A 15,560-nucleotide genomic window follows, 5' to 3' on the forward strand; every position below is an offset into this window, starting at 1 on the left:
GAATTTCAATAGAATCGTTAATTTTCCAGCTAATTCATCTTCAGTTGACCTAAAAGGCTTAATGAATGGAGATAAATAGTGGCTTGACAATTAGCAGAAAAACCAACACGACCTTTCCCATTGCTGGAACTTTCCTTTCAGAAGCTGGGAGAGAGAAATGTCATCAATGGAGTAGCGTTAAATAAGCGATCTTGGGAACACAACGCTTCCTTCCCCTCTGCTCTTCTGATGTCGGAATATTGTTTCACAAGCACCACCAGTCCCTAGCCAGATACCTTGCCAAACTAGCCAGCCATTCTTCGTGACCCCCAGACAGCAAATGCCAGCAGGCTCCTATTCTGTGGAGGCATCACAGTCAAGCTGGAGTTCTGCTTCTGTGATTTTCTGCCCATTCACTTTAGTGGGCCGAAAATCACAGGCTGGTGAGTAACATAAATGGAAAGCACAGGCCTGACTGTCCACACATGCACACTTTCCAGCAGGAACATTGATAGCTGACAGAAGCAGAAACCTTGTCTAGTTCAGGGAAGTAAACTGGAATGCCTTGCCATTTTCCAACCGAGACCAGCTAACTCAGCATAGCCCATGGATTGAAACACAGACCTTTTTGTTTTGTATGTCTAAGCACCTGGCCACATTATGCATTTACCCACCGAGTCACTAGGACACAGAACAATTAACAATTTGTAATTAATATTAAATGTTCCTCAGGTTAGCTGATGGTTATTCCTGAATTAGGTTTGATTTTCTTGGTCTGTCATCCTGAGAACCACTTCAAATACAAAAAGTAGGAGTTAAAAAGGTAGTTTCTCAGATTGGCAAATGGTGGGACGTGGTGTTCCACAAGGATCGGTGATGGGACCACTGCTGTTTATTATTTACGTAATCGATTTGGACTCTGGAATCAGAACTACAATTACAAAATTTGCGGATGACACCAAATTGGGGGTTGTGGTTAATAGAGGACTGCGACAAAATACAGGAAGACATTAATAAACTTGCAGAATGGGCATGTAATTGGCAAATGAACTTCAATATAGGCAAGTGTGAGGTAGTACATTTTGGTAGGAAGAATAAGGAGGCCACCTACTCCTTGGAAAATAAGTGTCTAAATGGGGTAGAGGAACAGAGGGCTCTGGCAGTACAATTATGTAAATCACTAAAAGTAGTAATGCAGGTTAATAAAGTCATAGGAAAAGCAAACAAAGCACTGGAGTTCATTTCTAGAGGGATAGAACTGAAAAGCAGCAAAGTTATGTTAAACTTGTATAGAACCTCGGTTAGATCACACTTGGAGTACTGTGCGCAGTTCTGGTCTCCATATTATAAAAAGTAGTGACACCCTGGAGAAGGTGCAATAACGATTTACTAGAATGATACCAGAACTGAAAGGTTACACCCATCAGGAAAGATTGAGCAGGCTGGGGCTCTTTACTCTAGAAAAAGAGAAAATTGAAGGGTGACCTGACAGAGGTCTTTAAGATTATGAAAGGGTTTGATAGGGTAGACGTAGAAATGTTTCCACTTGCCGGAGAGACCAGAACTGGGGGGCATAAATATAAGATAGTCACTAATAAATCCAATAAGGAATTCAAAAGAAACTTCTTTACCCAGAGAGTGGGTAGAATGTGGAATTTGCTACCACATGGAGTAGTTGAGGCGAATAGCACAGATACATTTAAGAACATAAGAAATAGGAGGAGTAGGCCATTCGGCCCCTCGAGTCTGCCCCGCCATTCAATAGGATCGTGGCTGATCTGATCTTGGCCTCAACACCACTTTCCCGCCCACTCCCCATAATCCTCGACTCCCTTGTAGCTCAAAAATGTGTTTATCTCCGCCTTGAATATATTCAACGACTCCGCCTCCACAGCTCTCTGGGGTAGAGAATTCCAAAGATTCACGACCCTCGGAAGAAATTCCTCCTCATCTCAGTTTTAAATGGGCGACCCCTTATCCTGAAACTATGACCCCTAGTTCTAGATTCCCCCACGAGGGGAAACATCCTCCCTGCATCTACCCTGTCAAGTCCCTTCAGAATCTTATACGTTTCAATAAGATCACCTCTCATTCTTCTAAACTCCAATGAGTATAGGCCCAACCTTTAAGTTAAGGGGAAGCTAGTTATATACACGAGGGAGAAAGGAGTAGAAGGTTATGCTGATATCGTTAGATGAAGTAGGCTGGGAGGAGGCTGTCTGGAGCATAAACCTGCATGGACCTGCAGGGTCAAATGGCCTGTTCCTGTGCTTGTAAATACTTTGTGATACTATGTTGTAATTGTAATACAAAAGTGCAACACACAAAGCTATCAATGCCACCATGAAGGGTTTGGATTTGAAATGCAAGTACTGTATCTGTTCAAGTCAGGAAAAGGATTAGACAAGACAACTCTTTCCAATATCCTTGCCTCCGACATACAATGTTAAAATTGCAGCTTTTTAACAAAAGTAGATGAACATTTTGCAACAATCCCTAAGTGCTACACTTTAAATCTTTGAAGGTTACATTATCATTCTTGCACCATGTCCTGAAATAATACAAGATTAGATTTGACCATTTCATTTTTTGTCAGAATGACCTATAGAGGCATACACCTCGTGTTCCATGTTCTGTAATGCAGGATATTATGGTGTAAAATTACTGTGGGGCTTCTCTCAATCTCCTGTTGTAACTTTGGTGGAAGCTCAGTCGAAGTTTCCACCATTTCTATGGGGTTACTGCTGATCTTCTGCCAAATCTACGGCAGACGATTGAGAGAACGCCGGCAGAAGATCCAGGCAATATATGGCTTTACAGAAATGGTACAAGGCACACAAACAGAAGAAAAAAAAGTTAATTTGGATGAAGATATGCCAGAGAAAATATTTAGCACCAATTACTTACAAGCAGTGCAGCCTGGCAGACCAAACAGCTGGCCAATGATAGGATACGGGATGTTGACCACTACATGCTTTTATCAGATGCAGCCACCTTTCCAGAAGGAAGGAGAAAAGAATGGAGATAGAGTACGCTTAGGGCCATTCTTAGTCATGCCCCAGTAGCTGATTAGTGCCGCCAGCAGATCCTAAGGAGCAGAATGCTCACTATCTTTTCAGTTGGGTACTGTTTAGTCGTGTAGCAGTGGGACAGAGAATTCAGGAGAGATTGATGAGAAACATCATCCTTGTTAAAGAAAAGGGATTATAAAAGATCAAAAAATAGAAACTAAAAGCACGTATGTGTAATCTTATCACAGCCTATTACAAAATCAATTATATTAAATAATGCACTAGACAATAAACATCCATTGTTTTAGGTACATTTGTTCAAACATGAATTCACACAAAGGTCCCGATAAGATCTCCTCGGCTGCACGTTCTCAACCCAGACCAATTTCTAAAGTCCAACTTGCAATCTTATCTTCTGTAGCTCATCTGGGCTGCTCTGTACTGCTTAGCAGTAGGCTGAAGCCTGGTCTGATCCGAAGTGCCAATAATATATTTACTACACCACATGCAATAAAGGGTTTTAGAAGAGCTGCAGCTTGGAAGACTTGTTTTAGGATGACATTTTTATATTGTTAAACCAGAAATAACTATAATATGGTACATGGAGAAAATTTAAGCACACTAAGCCCATGGAGTGATTCAGTGCTTTTGCCAAGCTCAGACAAATTTAGGTATGGAAGTATTACTTACACTCGACAAGCACTGCCGATTCGAAATGCAGCCAGTGCATCAGCAGGAGATAAACAACATAATCCTCTCTCTCTCTCTCATTTGTTTTGTTTATAAACAAATGATCAATTTGAGATTTTTACATAATTCACCCCCACACTTTTAAGCTTGCACCCCTCCTCCACTTGGCCAGGCACCATTCCACAAGAAACAGACATTTGACCTGCTCCCCGACCTCTGCCGGCTCCAAGGAAGTGTGTGAAAACAGCCTGGATTGATTTTCACTCTGATCTTTCCTCCATCCCTGTGGAGAAACACTTCACTTCTGCTTAGTAGTTCCCTGGATGGTTCCATTGAGTTCAGAAATTCCATGTGGAAAACTGTGGACCACTGATAAACCAGGTTAGCATTTTTGTTAAGCACATGAGAAACAAGTGATTCAACCATTTTAGCACTGGGTTGTCTGAATACCATTATTTTCGAGTTCTTCTAATTTAGTTGGATTAAACAATTATTGCAAATTCTGAATACAGTATGTTGATAACACTAGCAATATATTCCTACTTATGAGATTCTGACATCTATCCAGGACAGAATACACTAAAGCTTATATAAAGCAATGAATCATATCCTACACTGTGGGTGCAGTTTAGCTAGACAAACGTATGACCCAATGTGGCATATACACTTCACCCAATGCAAAAGTAATTAACACAAATCAATTTTGTCACAGACCGCCGGTGGAGCAAGCTCAATTTTTAACATTGGTCACTTTTCTCCAAACACTTCATCGAGGTGTATTATCCACATAAATAGGTATCGTTAGAAAGGAAAAAACTGCTAAGCATTAAACCCATTAACAGCTAGTTTGTGACAGGATTTAGCAAACTTGACTTTTGACCTGTTCTTCTCTCCCTCCCCTTTTAAAAAAAATATTGTTCAGCCCTACAAGGGGGCTTGCTTATCTTCTCGTTTTCAGTTCTGGTGATGGGTCTATACCCAAAACATTAATCAGTTCCACCCCCACCCCCCACTTTACAGATGCTGACAGACCTGCTGTTTATTTCCTGCCGTCTGTTCCTATCTAGAGATATTTTAACAGTAGTCGATTATTATAATGCACACAGTACACAGAAAGAAAAAAGACAGACTAGCACCTTTCACGACCACCGGACGTCTCAAAGCGCTTTACAAGCCAATGAAATACTTTTGAGTGTAGTCACTGTTGTAATGTGGGAAACAAGGCAATCTACACACAGCAAGCTCCCACGAACAGCAATGTGATAATGATCAGATAATGTTTTTGTTATGTTGATTAAAGGATAAATATTGGCCAGGACACCAGGGATAACTCCCCTGCTCTTCTTTGAAAGTGCCATGGGATCTTTTACTTCCACCTGAGTGTAGACGGGGCCTCGGTTTAACATCTCATCCGAAAGATGGCACCTACTGACAGTGCAGCACTCCCTCAGCACTGCACTGGAGTGTCAGCCTAGATTTATGTGCTCAAGTCCCTGGAGTAGGACTTGAACTCTCAACCTTCTGACTCAGACGTGAGTGTGCTACCAACTGAGCCACAGCTGACAGATACTGTAGCAATTAACTTTACAGTCCTCACTAATGAAGAGTTGGCTAATACTAACTGTTCTTGCACAAATTTGGATTTTTTGATTTAAAAAAAACTATGTGCCAGGCAAGTCCTGTCAGTAGCTTTACACTCAACAATTCTGTTGGCAACATCACCAACTCACTGTCCTTGCATATGACATTATTAACTGCATCCTCAAACATCTGAAAACAGTTTTGATGAAAAGTTTTTACATACCTGCAAAATCCCACTATGGGCAGATTTTAAGAAGTGGGGGAAAAAATTAATTGATTAAAAATACAAGGCTGGTTACAATGTCTATTCTCATCACTGTGCACTTCCGGATCCACGATTGTGCCATCAGGTTACAGGAGTCAGTATTAGCTGGCACATTAATGCAGCGTTCCCACTATCTGCATTAAACAGCATCACTGTAGAAGCACTTTGATTGATGTGTACTACAATGGAAAATCAAAAGCAAAAAAAGGACACTGTTCCTTAATCATTTACAGCTTCTAATTAAGAGCAATGTTTTCTACTATGAAATCTATGACATGGCTTAAAATTAGGTTAATTGTCTTGAAGTCACTTGCAGGGTTTTAACAAATTATTTGGAACTCCACCAAAACTGTCTGTATAGTTGTATTGCAGTGTTAATTATTTGATTTCCGTGCAGCCTTCTTTCACATCCCTCCCCCAATGTGCAAAATTACATTAAAAAGTTCAGCTTAGTTAAAACTACTATAATTTGAAAAACAAAAAATATTAAGATTGAGCATACTCAAAACTTTCCAACATGATCTTTAAAAAAAAACTTAATTTAATTTTTAAAAAAAAGCATGTTTTGGCTGATTTTAAAGAGCTAGACTCAAATATATTAACGATTGGCTATGATAAATTGACCCTTAGTGTTAGGGGGATTAAATACGTGGGGTTACAGGGATAGGGTGGGATATGTGTTGGTGTAGGGGTTACGGGGATCGGGTGGGATATGTGTCGGTGCAGGCTCGATGGGCCGAAATGGCCTCTATCTGCACTGTGGGGTTTCTGTGATTCTGTGATTATCCACAAACCTCCATTTTCTTATTAACAGTCTCCTATTTAAAATCAAAGGATCATTTTGAGCATTCACAAGCAGGAAGGAGCCATTCTGCAGAAAACAGAAAAAATTAATTTCATAACGAGTGGAACTCACAGAAATGGAAAACACACCACAAAACTATGACGATAGACAGGGTCAGATATTATGATGGCCTGAAAAGGCAATTCCTCAGCCATTTGTGCACTACAGTATCTCCTTGATATACAACAACAACTTGTATTAGGGAGAATGGAGTTCTAAATGGCAAGCCAATTCAAGCTTTTAATTATAAGTCCCACCTCCAGGAAAAAATAACGAGAAAAAAAAGAGTTCTAAACCTTTTTAATGTCAGGCTGATTTACAAGACTATATAAAACTCCAACTGGCTCCAACGTCAGTCCTCAAGACAGTCATTGCTTAATAGAGCCTGGAAGTTTAATTTCCACTTAAAAAGATATTGAACATGCCTTTAGGCATTTGACCTCATTCTTAAAACACACTCTCAAAACTCAAAACCGCCCTCTTTAACAAGGAAAAAAAAAAACCTTTGCATCACAAGTTTGTGTTTTGGAGCACAGACAACACCTGAAATATTGTTTTAATTCAGCTGACAGTAAATTGGATTTGTAGCCTGTTTTATTTGGAAGCAATAATGTCTGGAGTTTCTGGGTCGCAAGCCAGAAATTCTGGTTTAAGGAGACGGAGTAGCCAGTTAAGATGATCAAAATGGGAGCAAAAATGGCAGCTGTTTGCAAAGATATTCTGAAATAAGCAAAGTTTAAAGAACAGCCCTCTTGAATTACTCATATGTATGGATTGAGTAGGGAAGGAGGAAGAGAGATAAGATCAGTGGACTCATGTTTCTACTGCTACCATCGATAGGGATGTTGCAGTACAGTCACTACATTAACTACTTAAAGCATTTTAAATTATCTACAGCACTGCAACAAAAAAAAGCTTTAAAAAAAACATGGAAATACAAATAACGTAGTTTCTCATCAAGTTCAACTTGTCATGCTAACCACACAGAAAATCTCCATCATTGTTGATTGCGTAAAATTGTTACAAAATAATGGGATTGGAAAGTTTCAACAGCATGTTATGCAGCGGAGGTAAATTTTAAAGTTAACAAAAGGAAGACTATTCTGGGTATTAGAGGAAAATGAAAAATAAGACAACCCCCATCTCAGGAAATACATCAATGAACAGCAACAGCAAATAACTGGAGATTGACACAGCACACTTAGAGGACAACCCTGGTCTGTCCTGGCTGTGCCTCACTGACATTGAGGCGGAGGAAGGAAGAGAAACTTTAGCGGTGAGAAATATCGGAAGCAGGCTAGTCACATGATGGTGTGCTTTGAAACCACAAATGATACAGGAAGCAAAATAGCAACACAGCTGACCTTCAGACAGGCTCACTGTAGATAAAAAGCACACATCTTTCAGAACCAAAAGCACGCAACACTCCAGGAGTTCTGGTTACCACGATCATTATTTTTCTTAAAGTTAACATTTTAAAAAAAGTTGTAGGTTACACTTTCATGTTCTTTTTTTTTTAAATGACAGATTTAGCTTTAATAGTTAGCTCATTTAGTATTGCAAAAATAATTAGTTACATCCTGGTTTTTTTTTTTGCGGGGGGGGGGGGGGTGGGTGTGGGGGCGGTATTGTTATTGCTCTAACCTAGCAGTAGTCATAATGCTGCCCATCTCCTCCTACTTATGGGCCGCAACAATCGTGCTGCTCCACGTCTCTGAGCCTCCATTCACATAACGTCAGCTCTGGATATTATAACCAAAATATATCACAACTGATATCCTAATTGTGGTGCTCAACAAAATATAAGTCTACTTTAACCTATTTACAATACTATATTAAAATTCAGTTCAACTCCCTTAGGTCATGGATAGGAAAATTTTAACAAAAATGGAACTACACTATAGCTAGTTCAGTGCAACCACAATCTTTCAGAGGGCAGGAATGCTTAGCATTTTTGGAAAATTCATATATTGCATGCTTAAGCAAATGATATGGGACATGAAGTCAAACAACCAAACTCCATGATGACAGAGCATCCGTATTAAAATACTGGTCTTGCCGTTATCCACTGAAGTGCTTTGGCAGAGAAACTTGTCTGATAAGGGAAAACCCTTCAATAGTCAGGACATGGACAGCTGGACTTAGCTCAGATTAGGTGAGGCCACAACTTGTTTAAAAAAAAATCTAAAAAGTTTTAAAATGTAATAAGTAATCACCTGATGGAAGTTAGAGAACCAAGAACTCTCATGCTAGGAGGTATAAGGAACTGGACATTTCACATTGCTGAGGAAATAGACTTAATGTTGTCCACTTTAATTTGACGTTAATGGGGACTCTTCTTTTTCAGTACCTTTGTTGCCATGTTAACAGTTCCCTTGTAATAAGATAACCACTGTACCCTTGGCAGTGCATATGCAAATACTAAATTTAAACTCACATTTAAATATAATTTCAAAGAGTGACAGCAAAATTAGTGCACATCAATTCAACAGGTTCATATGTAACAAAAGTGAAAATCAACTGGTTCACAAAAAGGTTACATATACTGTATAATTTATAGCAGGGTAATCAGAGCTTTTTAAAAGTGTATAGATCCAAGATACGTTGGTTACCCAAATATTTGACATTCATTCTTTATCCTCAATTCTATCTTCCTGTCTCCTCATTCAGCCAAAGGAGGGGGTGAAATTAGAGACATCACGGAGGCCAAATTCATTGACAGAAATCACAGCTGTCAACTAAAGAGAGGTACCCCCAGGTAGAATGGGATAGGTTTCAACTTAGACATTTCTGGCCCTTCAAAAAAGATGGGTGCTTAACAACTACAATATACTTCATCTAATGCCCAGTTGACTACAAGCAAAACTGTAGTGGCGTGCAATTGCCAAAACAAGCCAAGTACAACTACAATTGGGGTACAACACTACCATTGACAAGATTATTCAATTTCAACTACCCCTCCCCAAAAGAGATAGCTGCCATTTTTCAATTGGCTAACACCAAGTACTGTTAAACAGTGCATTAGTCAGAGGAAACAAAAAGAGGAAATCTTGATGAGAAAATTTAGTAAAGTACATTAACTAGAGAACAAGAGACAGGAAAGGACAAAAAAAAAACAGGAACTACCAGAAAAGAGAGTCGTTAAATCAAAGGCTAGCAAGTAGTCTAGTGGTTATGGTACCGAATTCTGAAACTGAATTCCAGTGAATGACTAAAAAACCAACTGGTTCACAGGGAAGGGAACGTGACACCTCTACGTGGTCTGGTCTACGTAACGCCACTCCCACGCTATGCGGTTGGCTCTTCATGCCCTCAAGGCAAATAAGGAGGTGCAATAAATATTGCCGTACCAATGTCGCTCACATCCCAGGAACAAATTTAAAAAAATGAAGTGGACACAGAAATGGTGACACAGTATCTAAAGAAAAAATAATTCAATATTTATTTGCAGTATAAACATGTGTTGTATTGGTTCAGAATACTATACAATATAGAGTTTTTCCTTCATAATCAGAAAGCAAAAACTACCCTCTACCAAGCTCATTGAAACATGTATGCATCTCAACCATGTACAGCACAAAAGCTTTACAAATCCACTCAGCTGTAACACGATAACTGATGCAGTTCCATAATCCCTGAAAGTCCGCAGTGAGGTAAAATGCAAAATGATCCATTTTGCAATGAACCGATTCCCCCTCCCCCAAATAATGCCTGTGTTCTTGTAACTGTTAAAACCTTTTCTTGGTATCTTACACGGTCACATTAACATTCCTCCACAAAAAAGGCTATGAAAATTGGACTTTAAAAAAAAAGGGAAACAGAATGCACAAAATATTGCAGAAATTTGGACCCAAAAGCTTCGGTCATCAATACAAATTACATGTCAAAGTCATTTTTAATACCAAGCATCTCAGTGGATTTTCAATACATTAAAAGAGAACATACTACAAAAAAATGTTGAAATAGGTTACAAGGTCAGCCAAAGCTGAAGCCTTAGAAAATTTTCCACCCAAGTGTAACACTGTAGTAACCTTGGTTTCTGTTATTTGCAGCTCAATAAGGTTTCTATTTCAATTTTGTCTGGGACCTCAGAGTAGCAGCAACAGTAAAAAAAAAGTTCAGTATGTAGTATGCGAGATAAGTGCTGGCATCTACAATTACTTCCCACTGACAGACTGACCTGGATCCGATTTACCCCAGCTGTTTGACATTAATCATAGCCTGTTGACTGCACACAGCTAGGGAAACCTCAAGCATGCTGTAAAGAAATTGGCTTAAGACTTCAAAAAGTCCATCTTCTTCAGCTTAAACATTTAGGGAAACAAATTAAACAACTATCTCCTTGCAGTGCTAACTCTCCTACAAAATCTCAAAGCACGATCCAGGTACAAGTAACATCCAGGTCTGCTCCATTCACATTTGTCAGATGCCTACTACAATGAAGTGTCCATTCTCTCTGTGGAGTACCAGTGAAGTGCCATGACTCAAAGGCTTCACAACTGTGCAAACTGCATTAGGTCAACAAATAACATAAAAAACAATCAGAAAAATGTGATTGAACAATAACTGTTTGTACAACAGTCTGGTTATTAGAGGAAAAAACAGAAACCCTACATTTTGTAGAGTAAAACTACCTCAAAATGCAAAACAGGAGAGTACTGGGATGGCACCTTCCTGGAGATGTCCAAGTGCCTAAATCTTTTCATCACATTTAGCTAACAGACTTGTAGTGGGTTTCATTGCCAATCTTTGTGCTTAACGAAATCAGTTGTCACAGAAGATAACTGCGCTCTGAAAACCATTCTTCCCCAAAACTTTAATACCTTTTGAGGCTGAAAACCCACTCTTCGGTCAACGTCAGTTTATTTCCTGATTACTATTATCAGGGCGATACGAGATAGCAAGCACGCTCTCCAAGCAGTGATCAGATACATCAACCTGGTCAGACCAGTTTTCCCCCAAGATCACCTGATAGCAAGCTTTTCAAACGGTTAGGATAAAGATTTGCATGTGTTCCTTTCTTCATGTTGACTCAAGAGATTCCAGCTGGAAAACGTTGTGATTGGTAGGAGTGGTGAAATACAGCTGTTCTTTAGGTGCCCTGTTGTCACAAGGACTGGTAAGTCCCAGAGTTCTTTCAAAGTCTAAAAGCTGCCCCATGAAGTTGAAGTTCGGAGAGATGTTGGACTTTTTCCTTTTTACAAAATCATAAGCGTCATTCAGGGAAAGGTTCAATTTCTGCATGAGATATGCAACAGTCACAGTGACTGACCGGCTAATCCCAGCTAAGCAGTGAACTAGGATGCCACACTTCTTGGATCTGGCTTCATCTGTCCCAAAATAAATATATAAAAATGTTAATTATAACGACAGTGATTCTAGCTAAAATCATGTATCCTATATACAAAAAACTTTTCCACATTGTGTAACCAAGGTGGTGCATAATTTAGATCGAGAAATGTTCTAGTTATTTCCAGCAATTAAAACAAATATATTCACTGAATGTTAGTATTGCTACTGAACACCATAACTAGCAGTTGGTCAACATTTAGGAAATCCCAGCAACAATTTAAAAACTATTTGTTGGACTAGTCTCAATGAAGACTAAACAAAGCAGTTTACTGCCCCCACCACTGTACAAGTGGGAGCAGCTCAAGCATGCAAGCTGTAGGTGTGTTCAAATTTGAACATAAAGATTTCAGCTTCAAGCTTTCAAGGTTTGTATTTATGCAATTCAGTGTACTAAATAATTCTGCAATAGTTGTCTCAATTACAGAGGCACTACAGCAATTGGTCTTTCTTCCCCCAAATAATTCCTAAAAGTAGGAGTGTAGATCTGCAAACTAGCATGGTGGGGAGGGGTAGTAAAGGGAGGGGGGGGGAAGGGAAAGGGAAAAATTGCTATGGCCACCTGGGGTCATTAAGTAAGTGGGTAAAATGCAAAATAGTGCCTGGCTTTTAAGCAATGTGGATGAAGTACATTATCTAGATAGGAATAAAAATTGTATTTTTAAACCATAAGAGATGCATTATTATTTTTAATCAATGTTGTATCCCAGGTACTGCAAATGGATCAAATAAACTTGCATGTGCTTATGCAACTAAAGCCACTAGAAGTGAGTCAGGTAAACCTGCTCGACCAAGAGGTGGGAGTGGGAGTGTGGACAAGAAAGGTTCCATACCAGTCTATTTCAATTGGGCCATTTTAGGTTCAAGAAGGGATTCATCATCTTACAAGACATCAGCATGGCCGTCTAGAGTAATGTAACAGTTTCAGGTATTCTTTGAACAAAAAGGTGAAGGTTCCCTTCCTTACTAGTTTACTGAAATTTCCTCAGATTTGGCCGGTGTTTAATATCTTGAAATAAATTGTCATCTCATTAAGACAACAATAAAAAGAGTGCTGCAATTAAAATTAAAATGGTAATATGCCAGTCTGTGTATTATAATTATAAGTATAAATTATCACATGTAACAAGTTCACCAACACATTCAAACAAATATAATATGGCTCCTTTTGGACTGTCAAACTCATTTTATGTTTATGTTTAACTGCATTAAGAACAGTTAATAGTTAAAACAAATAATAGATCAAATAATATTGATTAGTGATTAGCAGATTGTTAAATAGGAAATAAATAGGAAACTGATTTAATGCTCAGGTTTGTTCAGAAACTAGCATTTTCCACTGCCTCCAGTACTTTTTTAAATGCAAAATTATATTACTCAAGCAGTAAATTTAGGTGTTCAGGATGACACACCATACTAAAATCACTTGCCTCAACCAATTAATTATCTCTTACAAAATATCATCATTTAGAAGTAATGTGCAGATAGTGAGGACAATAGCAACATAGGCATATTAGGTATATAAACAAATACACACATGCCATGCATCCAGAACAACTTTGAAGTGTGGCAGAGGAGCTCCAGAACAGATTAAATCAGCTTCTCTGATCACACAAAATGTTACTATGAATGGGAAACCTTTAAAAAAAAGAAAAGCTTACCTATGAAAGAAATAGCTTCTGGAAAGAACTGAGAAAGATTCTGACTCCAATGGTCTGAAATTGGAATCTGCTTGTACTTAAACTGCCCGTCATTTTCAAACATGTTGGGAAGATTAGGGGTTACATTCAGGATATATCTGATGCCATACTTCCCCAGGACATCCAGGTTGGTCGAATCTTTGGCACAGCCCAGGTACAAGTATGGCAGAATTTGGACAGGGAAAGCCGGCTGGTTGTTTGGCAGGGGACTCCCTTCAGACTCGGTCGCGCTGTTGGGCTCTCGATCGGCATCGGACTCTCCATCAGAACAGTCGGAACTTATTCGAAGTCCTCCCAGACCCAGCACCGACACGGGAGGCGAACTGCTGGGGCAAGAGCAATCCAAGTTGGTTTCGCAGTGCTCCAGGTATTCGGTCTGAAACTTATTAAAGCCCCCTGTGTGCGAGAGACACGAGAGAAGTTGTAAATAGAAGCACTGCACTGTTGACATTTCAGAGCATCCTTTTACACAGTGAACATTCCTAAATCATAAAGGTTACAATGATATAACCTATACTTAGCCATTTAATGGCAACTCCCACCCCAGCTACTGATTCAAAAAAATCAAAATAAGTCTTCATTCATGAAAACACTGACTTTACTCAAGCAAGACAACATGGCGGAGCCATTTTGGAATTTTGGTGGAAAGATTTGTTTCTCTTCCCCCAATATCACTGGGACCTTGTATTCGCATTGGAACACTTAACTTTTTTTTAAAAAAAGGACTCGTAAAACAATTTTCAAAGTTTGAAGACACGTCGGAAGCACAAAAACTGGCGCAAATGCGATTTAAAAAAAAGTTTCACTACCCAACAGGTCATTGCATCCAAAACCAAACCAAAATAAAAGAAAGCCCACATGGAATCAGGCTGACTTTTCACTCAGTTCCTGAGTAAAGTTGATCGGAGCACTATGGATTATTACAGCTCAACCTTGAATTAAAACAGCAGCACAGCCTGCTTGAGGAAAAGTTGGTTTAAAAGACATCTGATCTTATTGGGGATAAATGACACTGGAAGTAATATCCTTCCAATCAGAAAGTTCATCTGAAGGGTTCGTTCCTGTAGCGAAAAGATTTTTTTGGTTACGAATCTGAAAGAAAAAAAGTTTCTCGTCTCACCCTCCAGGTAATAAGCCTTACAGCCGTCGTCCCTCAATTTCTGTAGCAACAACCCCAGGACTGAACTCGCTCCATTTTCGTGCCACTCGATCGTGCACTCGTCGTACAGAATGACGGTGTCGGTCTTGCACCGTTTGACGAATTTCTCCTTATCCTCGTTGTTGGGGATGAGCGACTTGATGGGCAGGTTGCCCTTCTTCAGCCGCCTGAACATCAGCCCGGGGATGACCACATTGATGGCCGACTCGATGTGCGAGGACTCGTACAGCTCGTGAGATCGGCAGTCGAGCAGCAGCAGGCTCGCGTCCCCGGATTCCAGTTGCTCTTGGAGCCAATCGACACTCTTGTTCATCGCCATGGCCGAGGTAGTACAAAAAAGCTGATTTTTCATGAGGAAAACCTTTTAAGGGATCGCCGACGGGCTAATGTCTTCCGCTGAACTGTAGCGTTCCCCCCCAAAAAAAAACCCTCCCCCCAAAAAAGGCACCAAGTCCAATGCAATGTGCTCTTTTAAAGAGGAGCTTAAAAATGTTGCTCCGAAGACTGGCGAAATGAAACAATTGCTCTGTAAAATGTAGCGGAGAGATTATCAGCAGCAGTGCTTCCAGTGGAAACTATTTGTCCTATCTTGCTGGTCTTCATTTACCATCTCCTGTGCATCTAGCGCTAATACTAAAGGACTGAGGTTCAGTTGCACCGATTGCCCTCCCCGTGTGTTAATGCTCTCTCCTCTCAGGCTCTCAGCACACCGAGTTAAGGCAGCGCAGCCCCGTGACGCGCCCTGATTGACGGCCCGCGGGAAGCTGCCCTCGGGCCGGGGCCGACGTTGCACGTCAGCCCGTCCACCAATCGACAGCGCCGCCGCTCGTGGAACCGGCCAATCAGCGCGAAACAGGGGCGGTCGCGCCACCCCCCATTGTCACACTGATTTACAAGCGTGTAGCAAAAGGCCGCGGACGAATGAGAAGCCACCGACGTCACGTTTCCATGGCAGCGGCCCTGCTGTATCTCCTTGTTTGGG

At 40.2% G+C, this 15,560-nt stretch overlaps 1 protein-coding gene across 1 annotated transcript; it reads right to left on the minus strand.

The window, feature by feature from the left end:
* Positions 1-9,789: 9,789 nt before the first annotated feature.
* On the minus strand, positions 9,790-15,340 carry dusp7 (dual specificity phosphatase 7). Its single transcript, XM_086001784.1, has 3 exons — positions 14,540-15,340; positions 13,381-13,815; positions 9,790-11,700 (listed from the first exon to the last, which is right to left on the minus strand). Exons 1-3 carry the CDS (start codon positions 14,928-14,930, stop codon positions 11,393-11,395), a joined length of 1,134 nt encoding a protein of 377 aa, XP_085857910.1. The 5' UTR covers positions 14,931-15,340; the 3' UTR covers positions 9,790-11,392.
* Between the last annotated feature and the right edge of the window lie 220 nt (positions 15,341-15,560).

The sequence above is a fragment of the Somniosus microcephalus genome, chromosome 11 (assembly GCF_052327205.1).
Source record: "Somniosus microcephalus isolate GS21.2 chromosome 11, FLI_Smic_1.0, whole genome shotgun sequence".
Classification (NCBI taxonomy): domain Eukaryota; kingdom Metazoa; phylum Chordata; class Chondrichthyes; order Squaliformes; family Somniosidae; genus Somniosus; species Somniosus microcephalus.

What these genes read in the sequence shown, in the direction of transcription:
- dusp7 (XM_086001784.1), bottom strand. Translation starts at nt 14,930, where the DNA reads ATGAAAAATCAGCTTTTTTGTACTACCTCGGCCATGGCGATGAACAAG. An exon ending in TAAGGCTTATTACCTGGAGG is followed by an intron (nt 13,816 to 14,539) that starts GTGAGACGAGAA and finishes TCTCGCACACAG; the next exon opens with GGGGCTTTAATAAGTTTCAG. An exon ending in AGAAGCTATTTCTTTCATAG is followed by an intron (nt 11,701 to 13,380) that starts GTAAGCTTTTCT and finishes ATTTTGGGACAG; the next exon opens with ATGAAGCCAGATCCAAGAAG.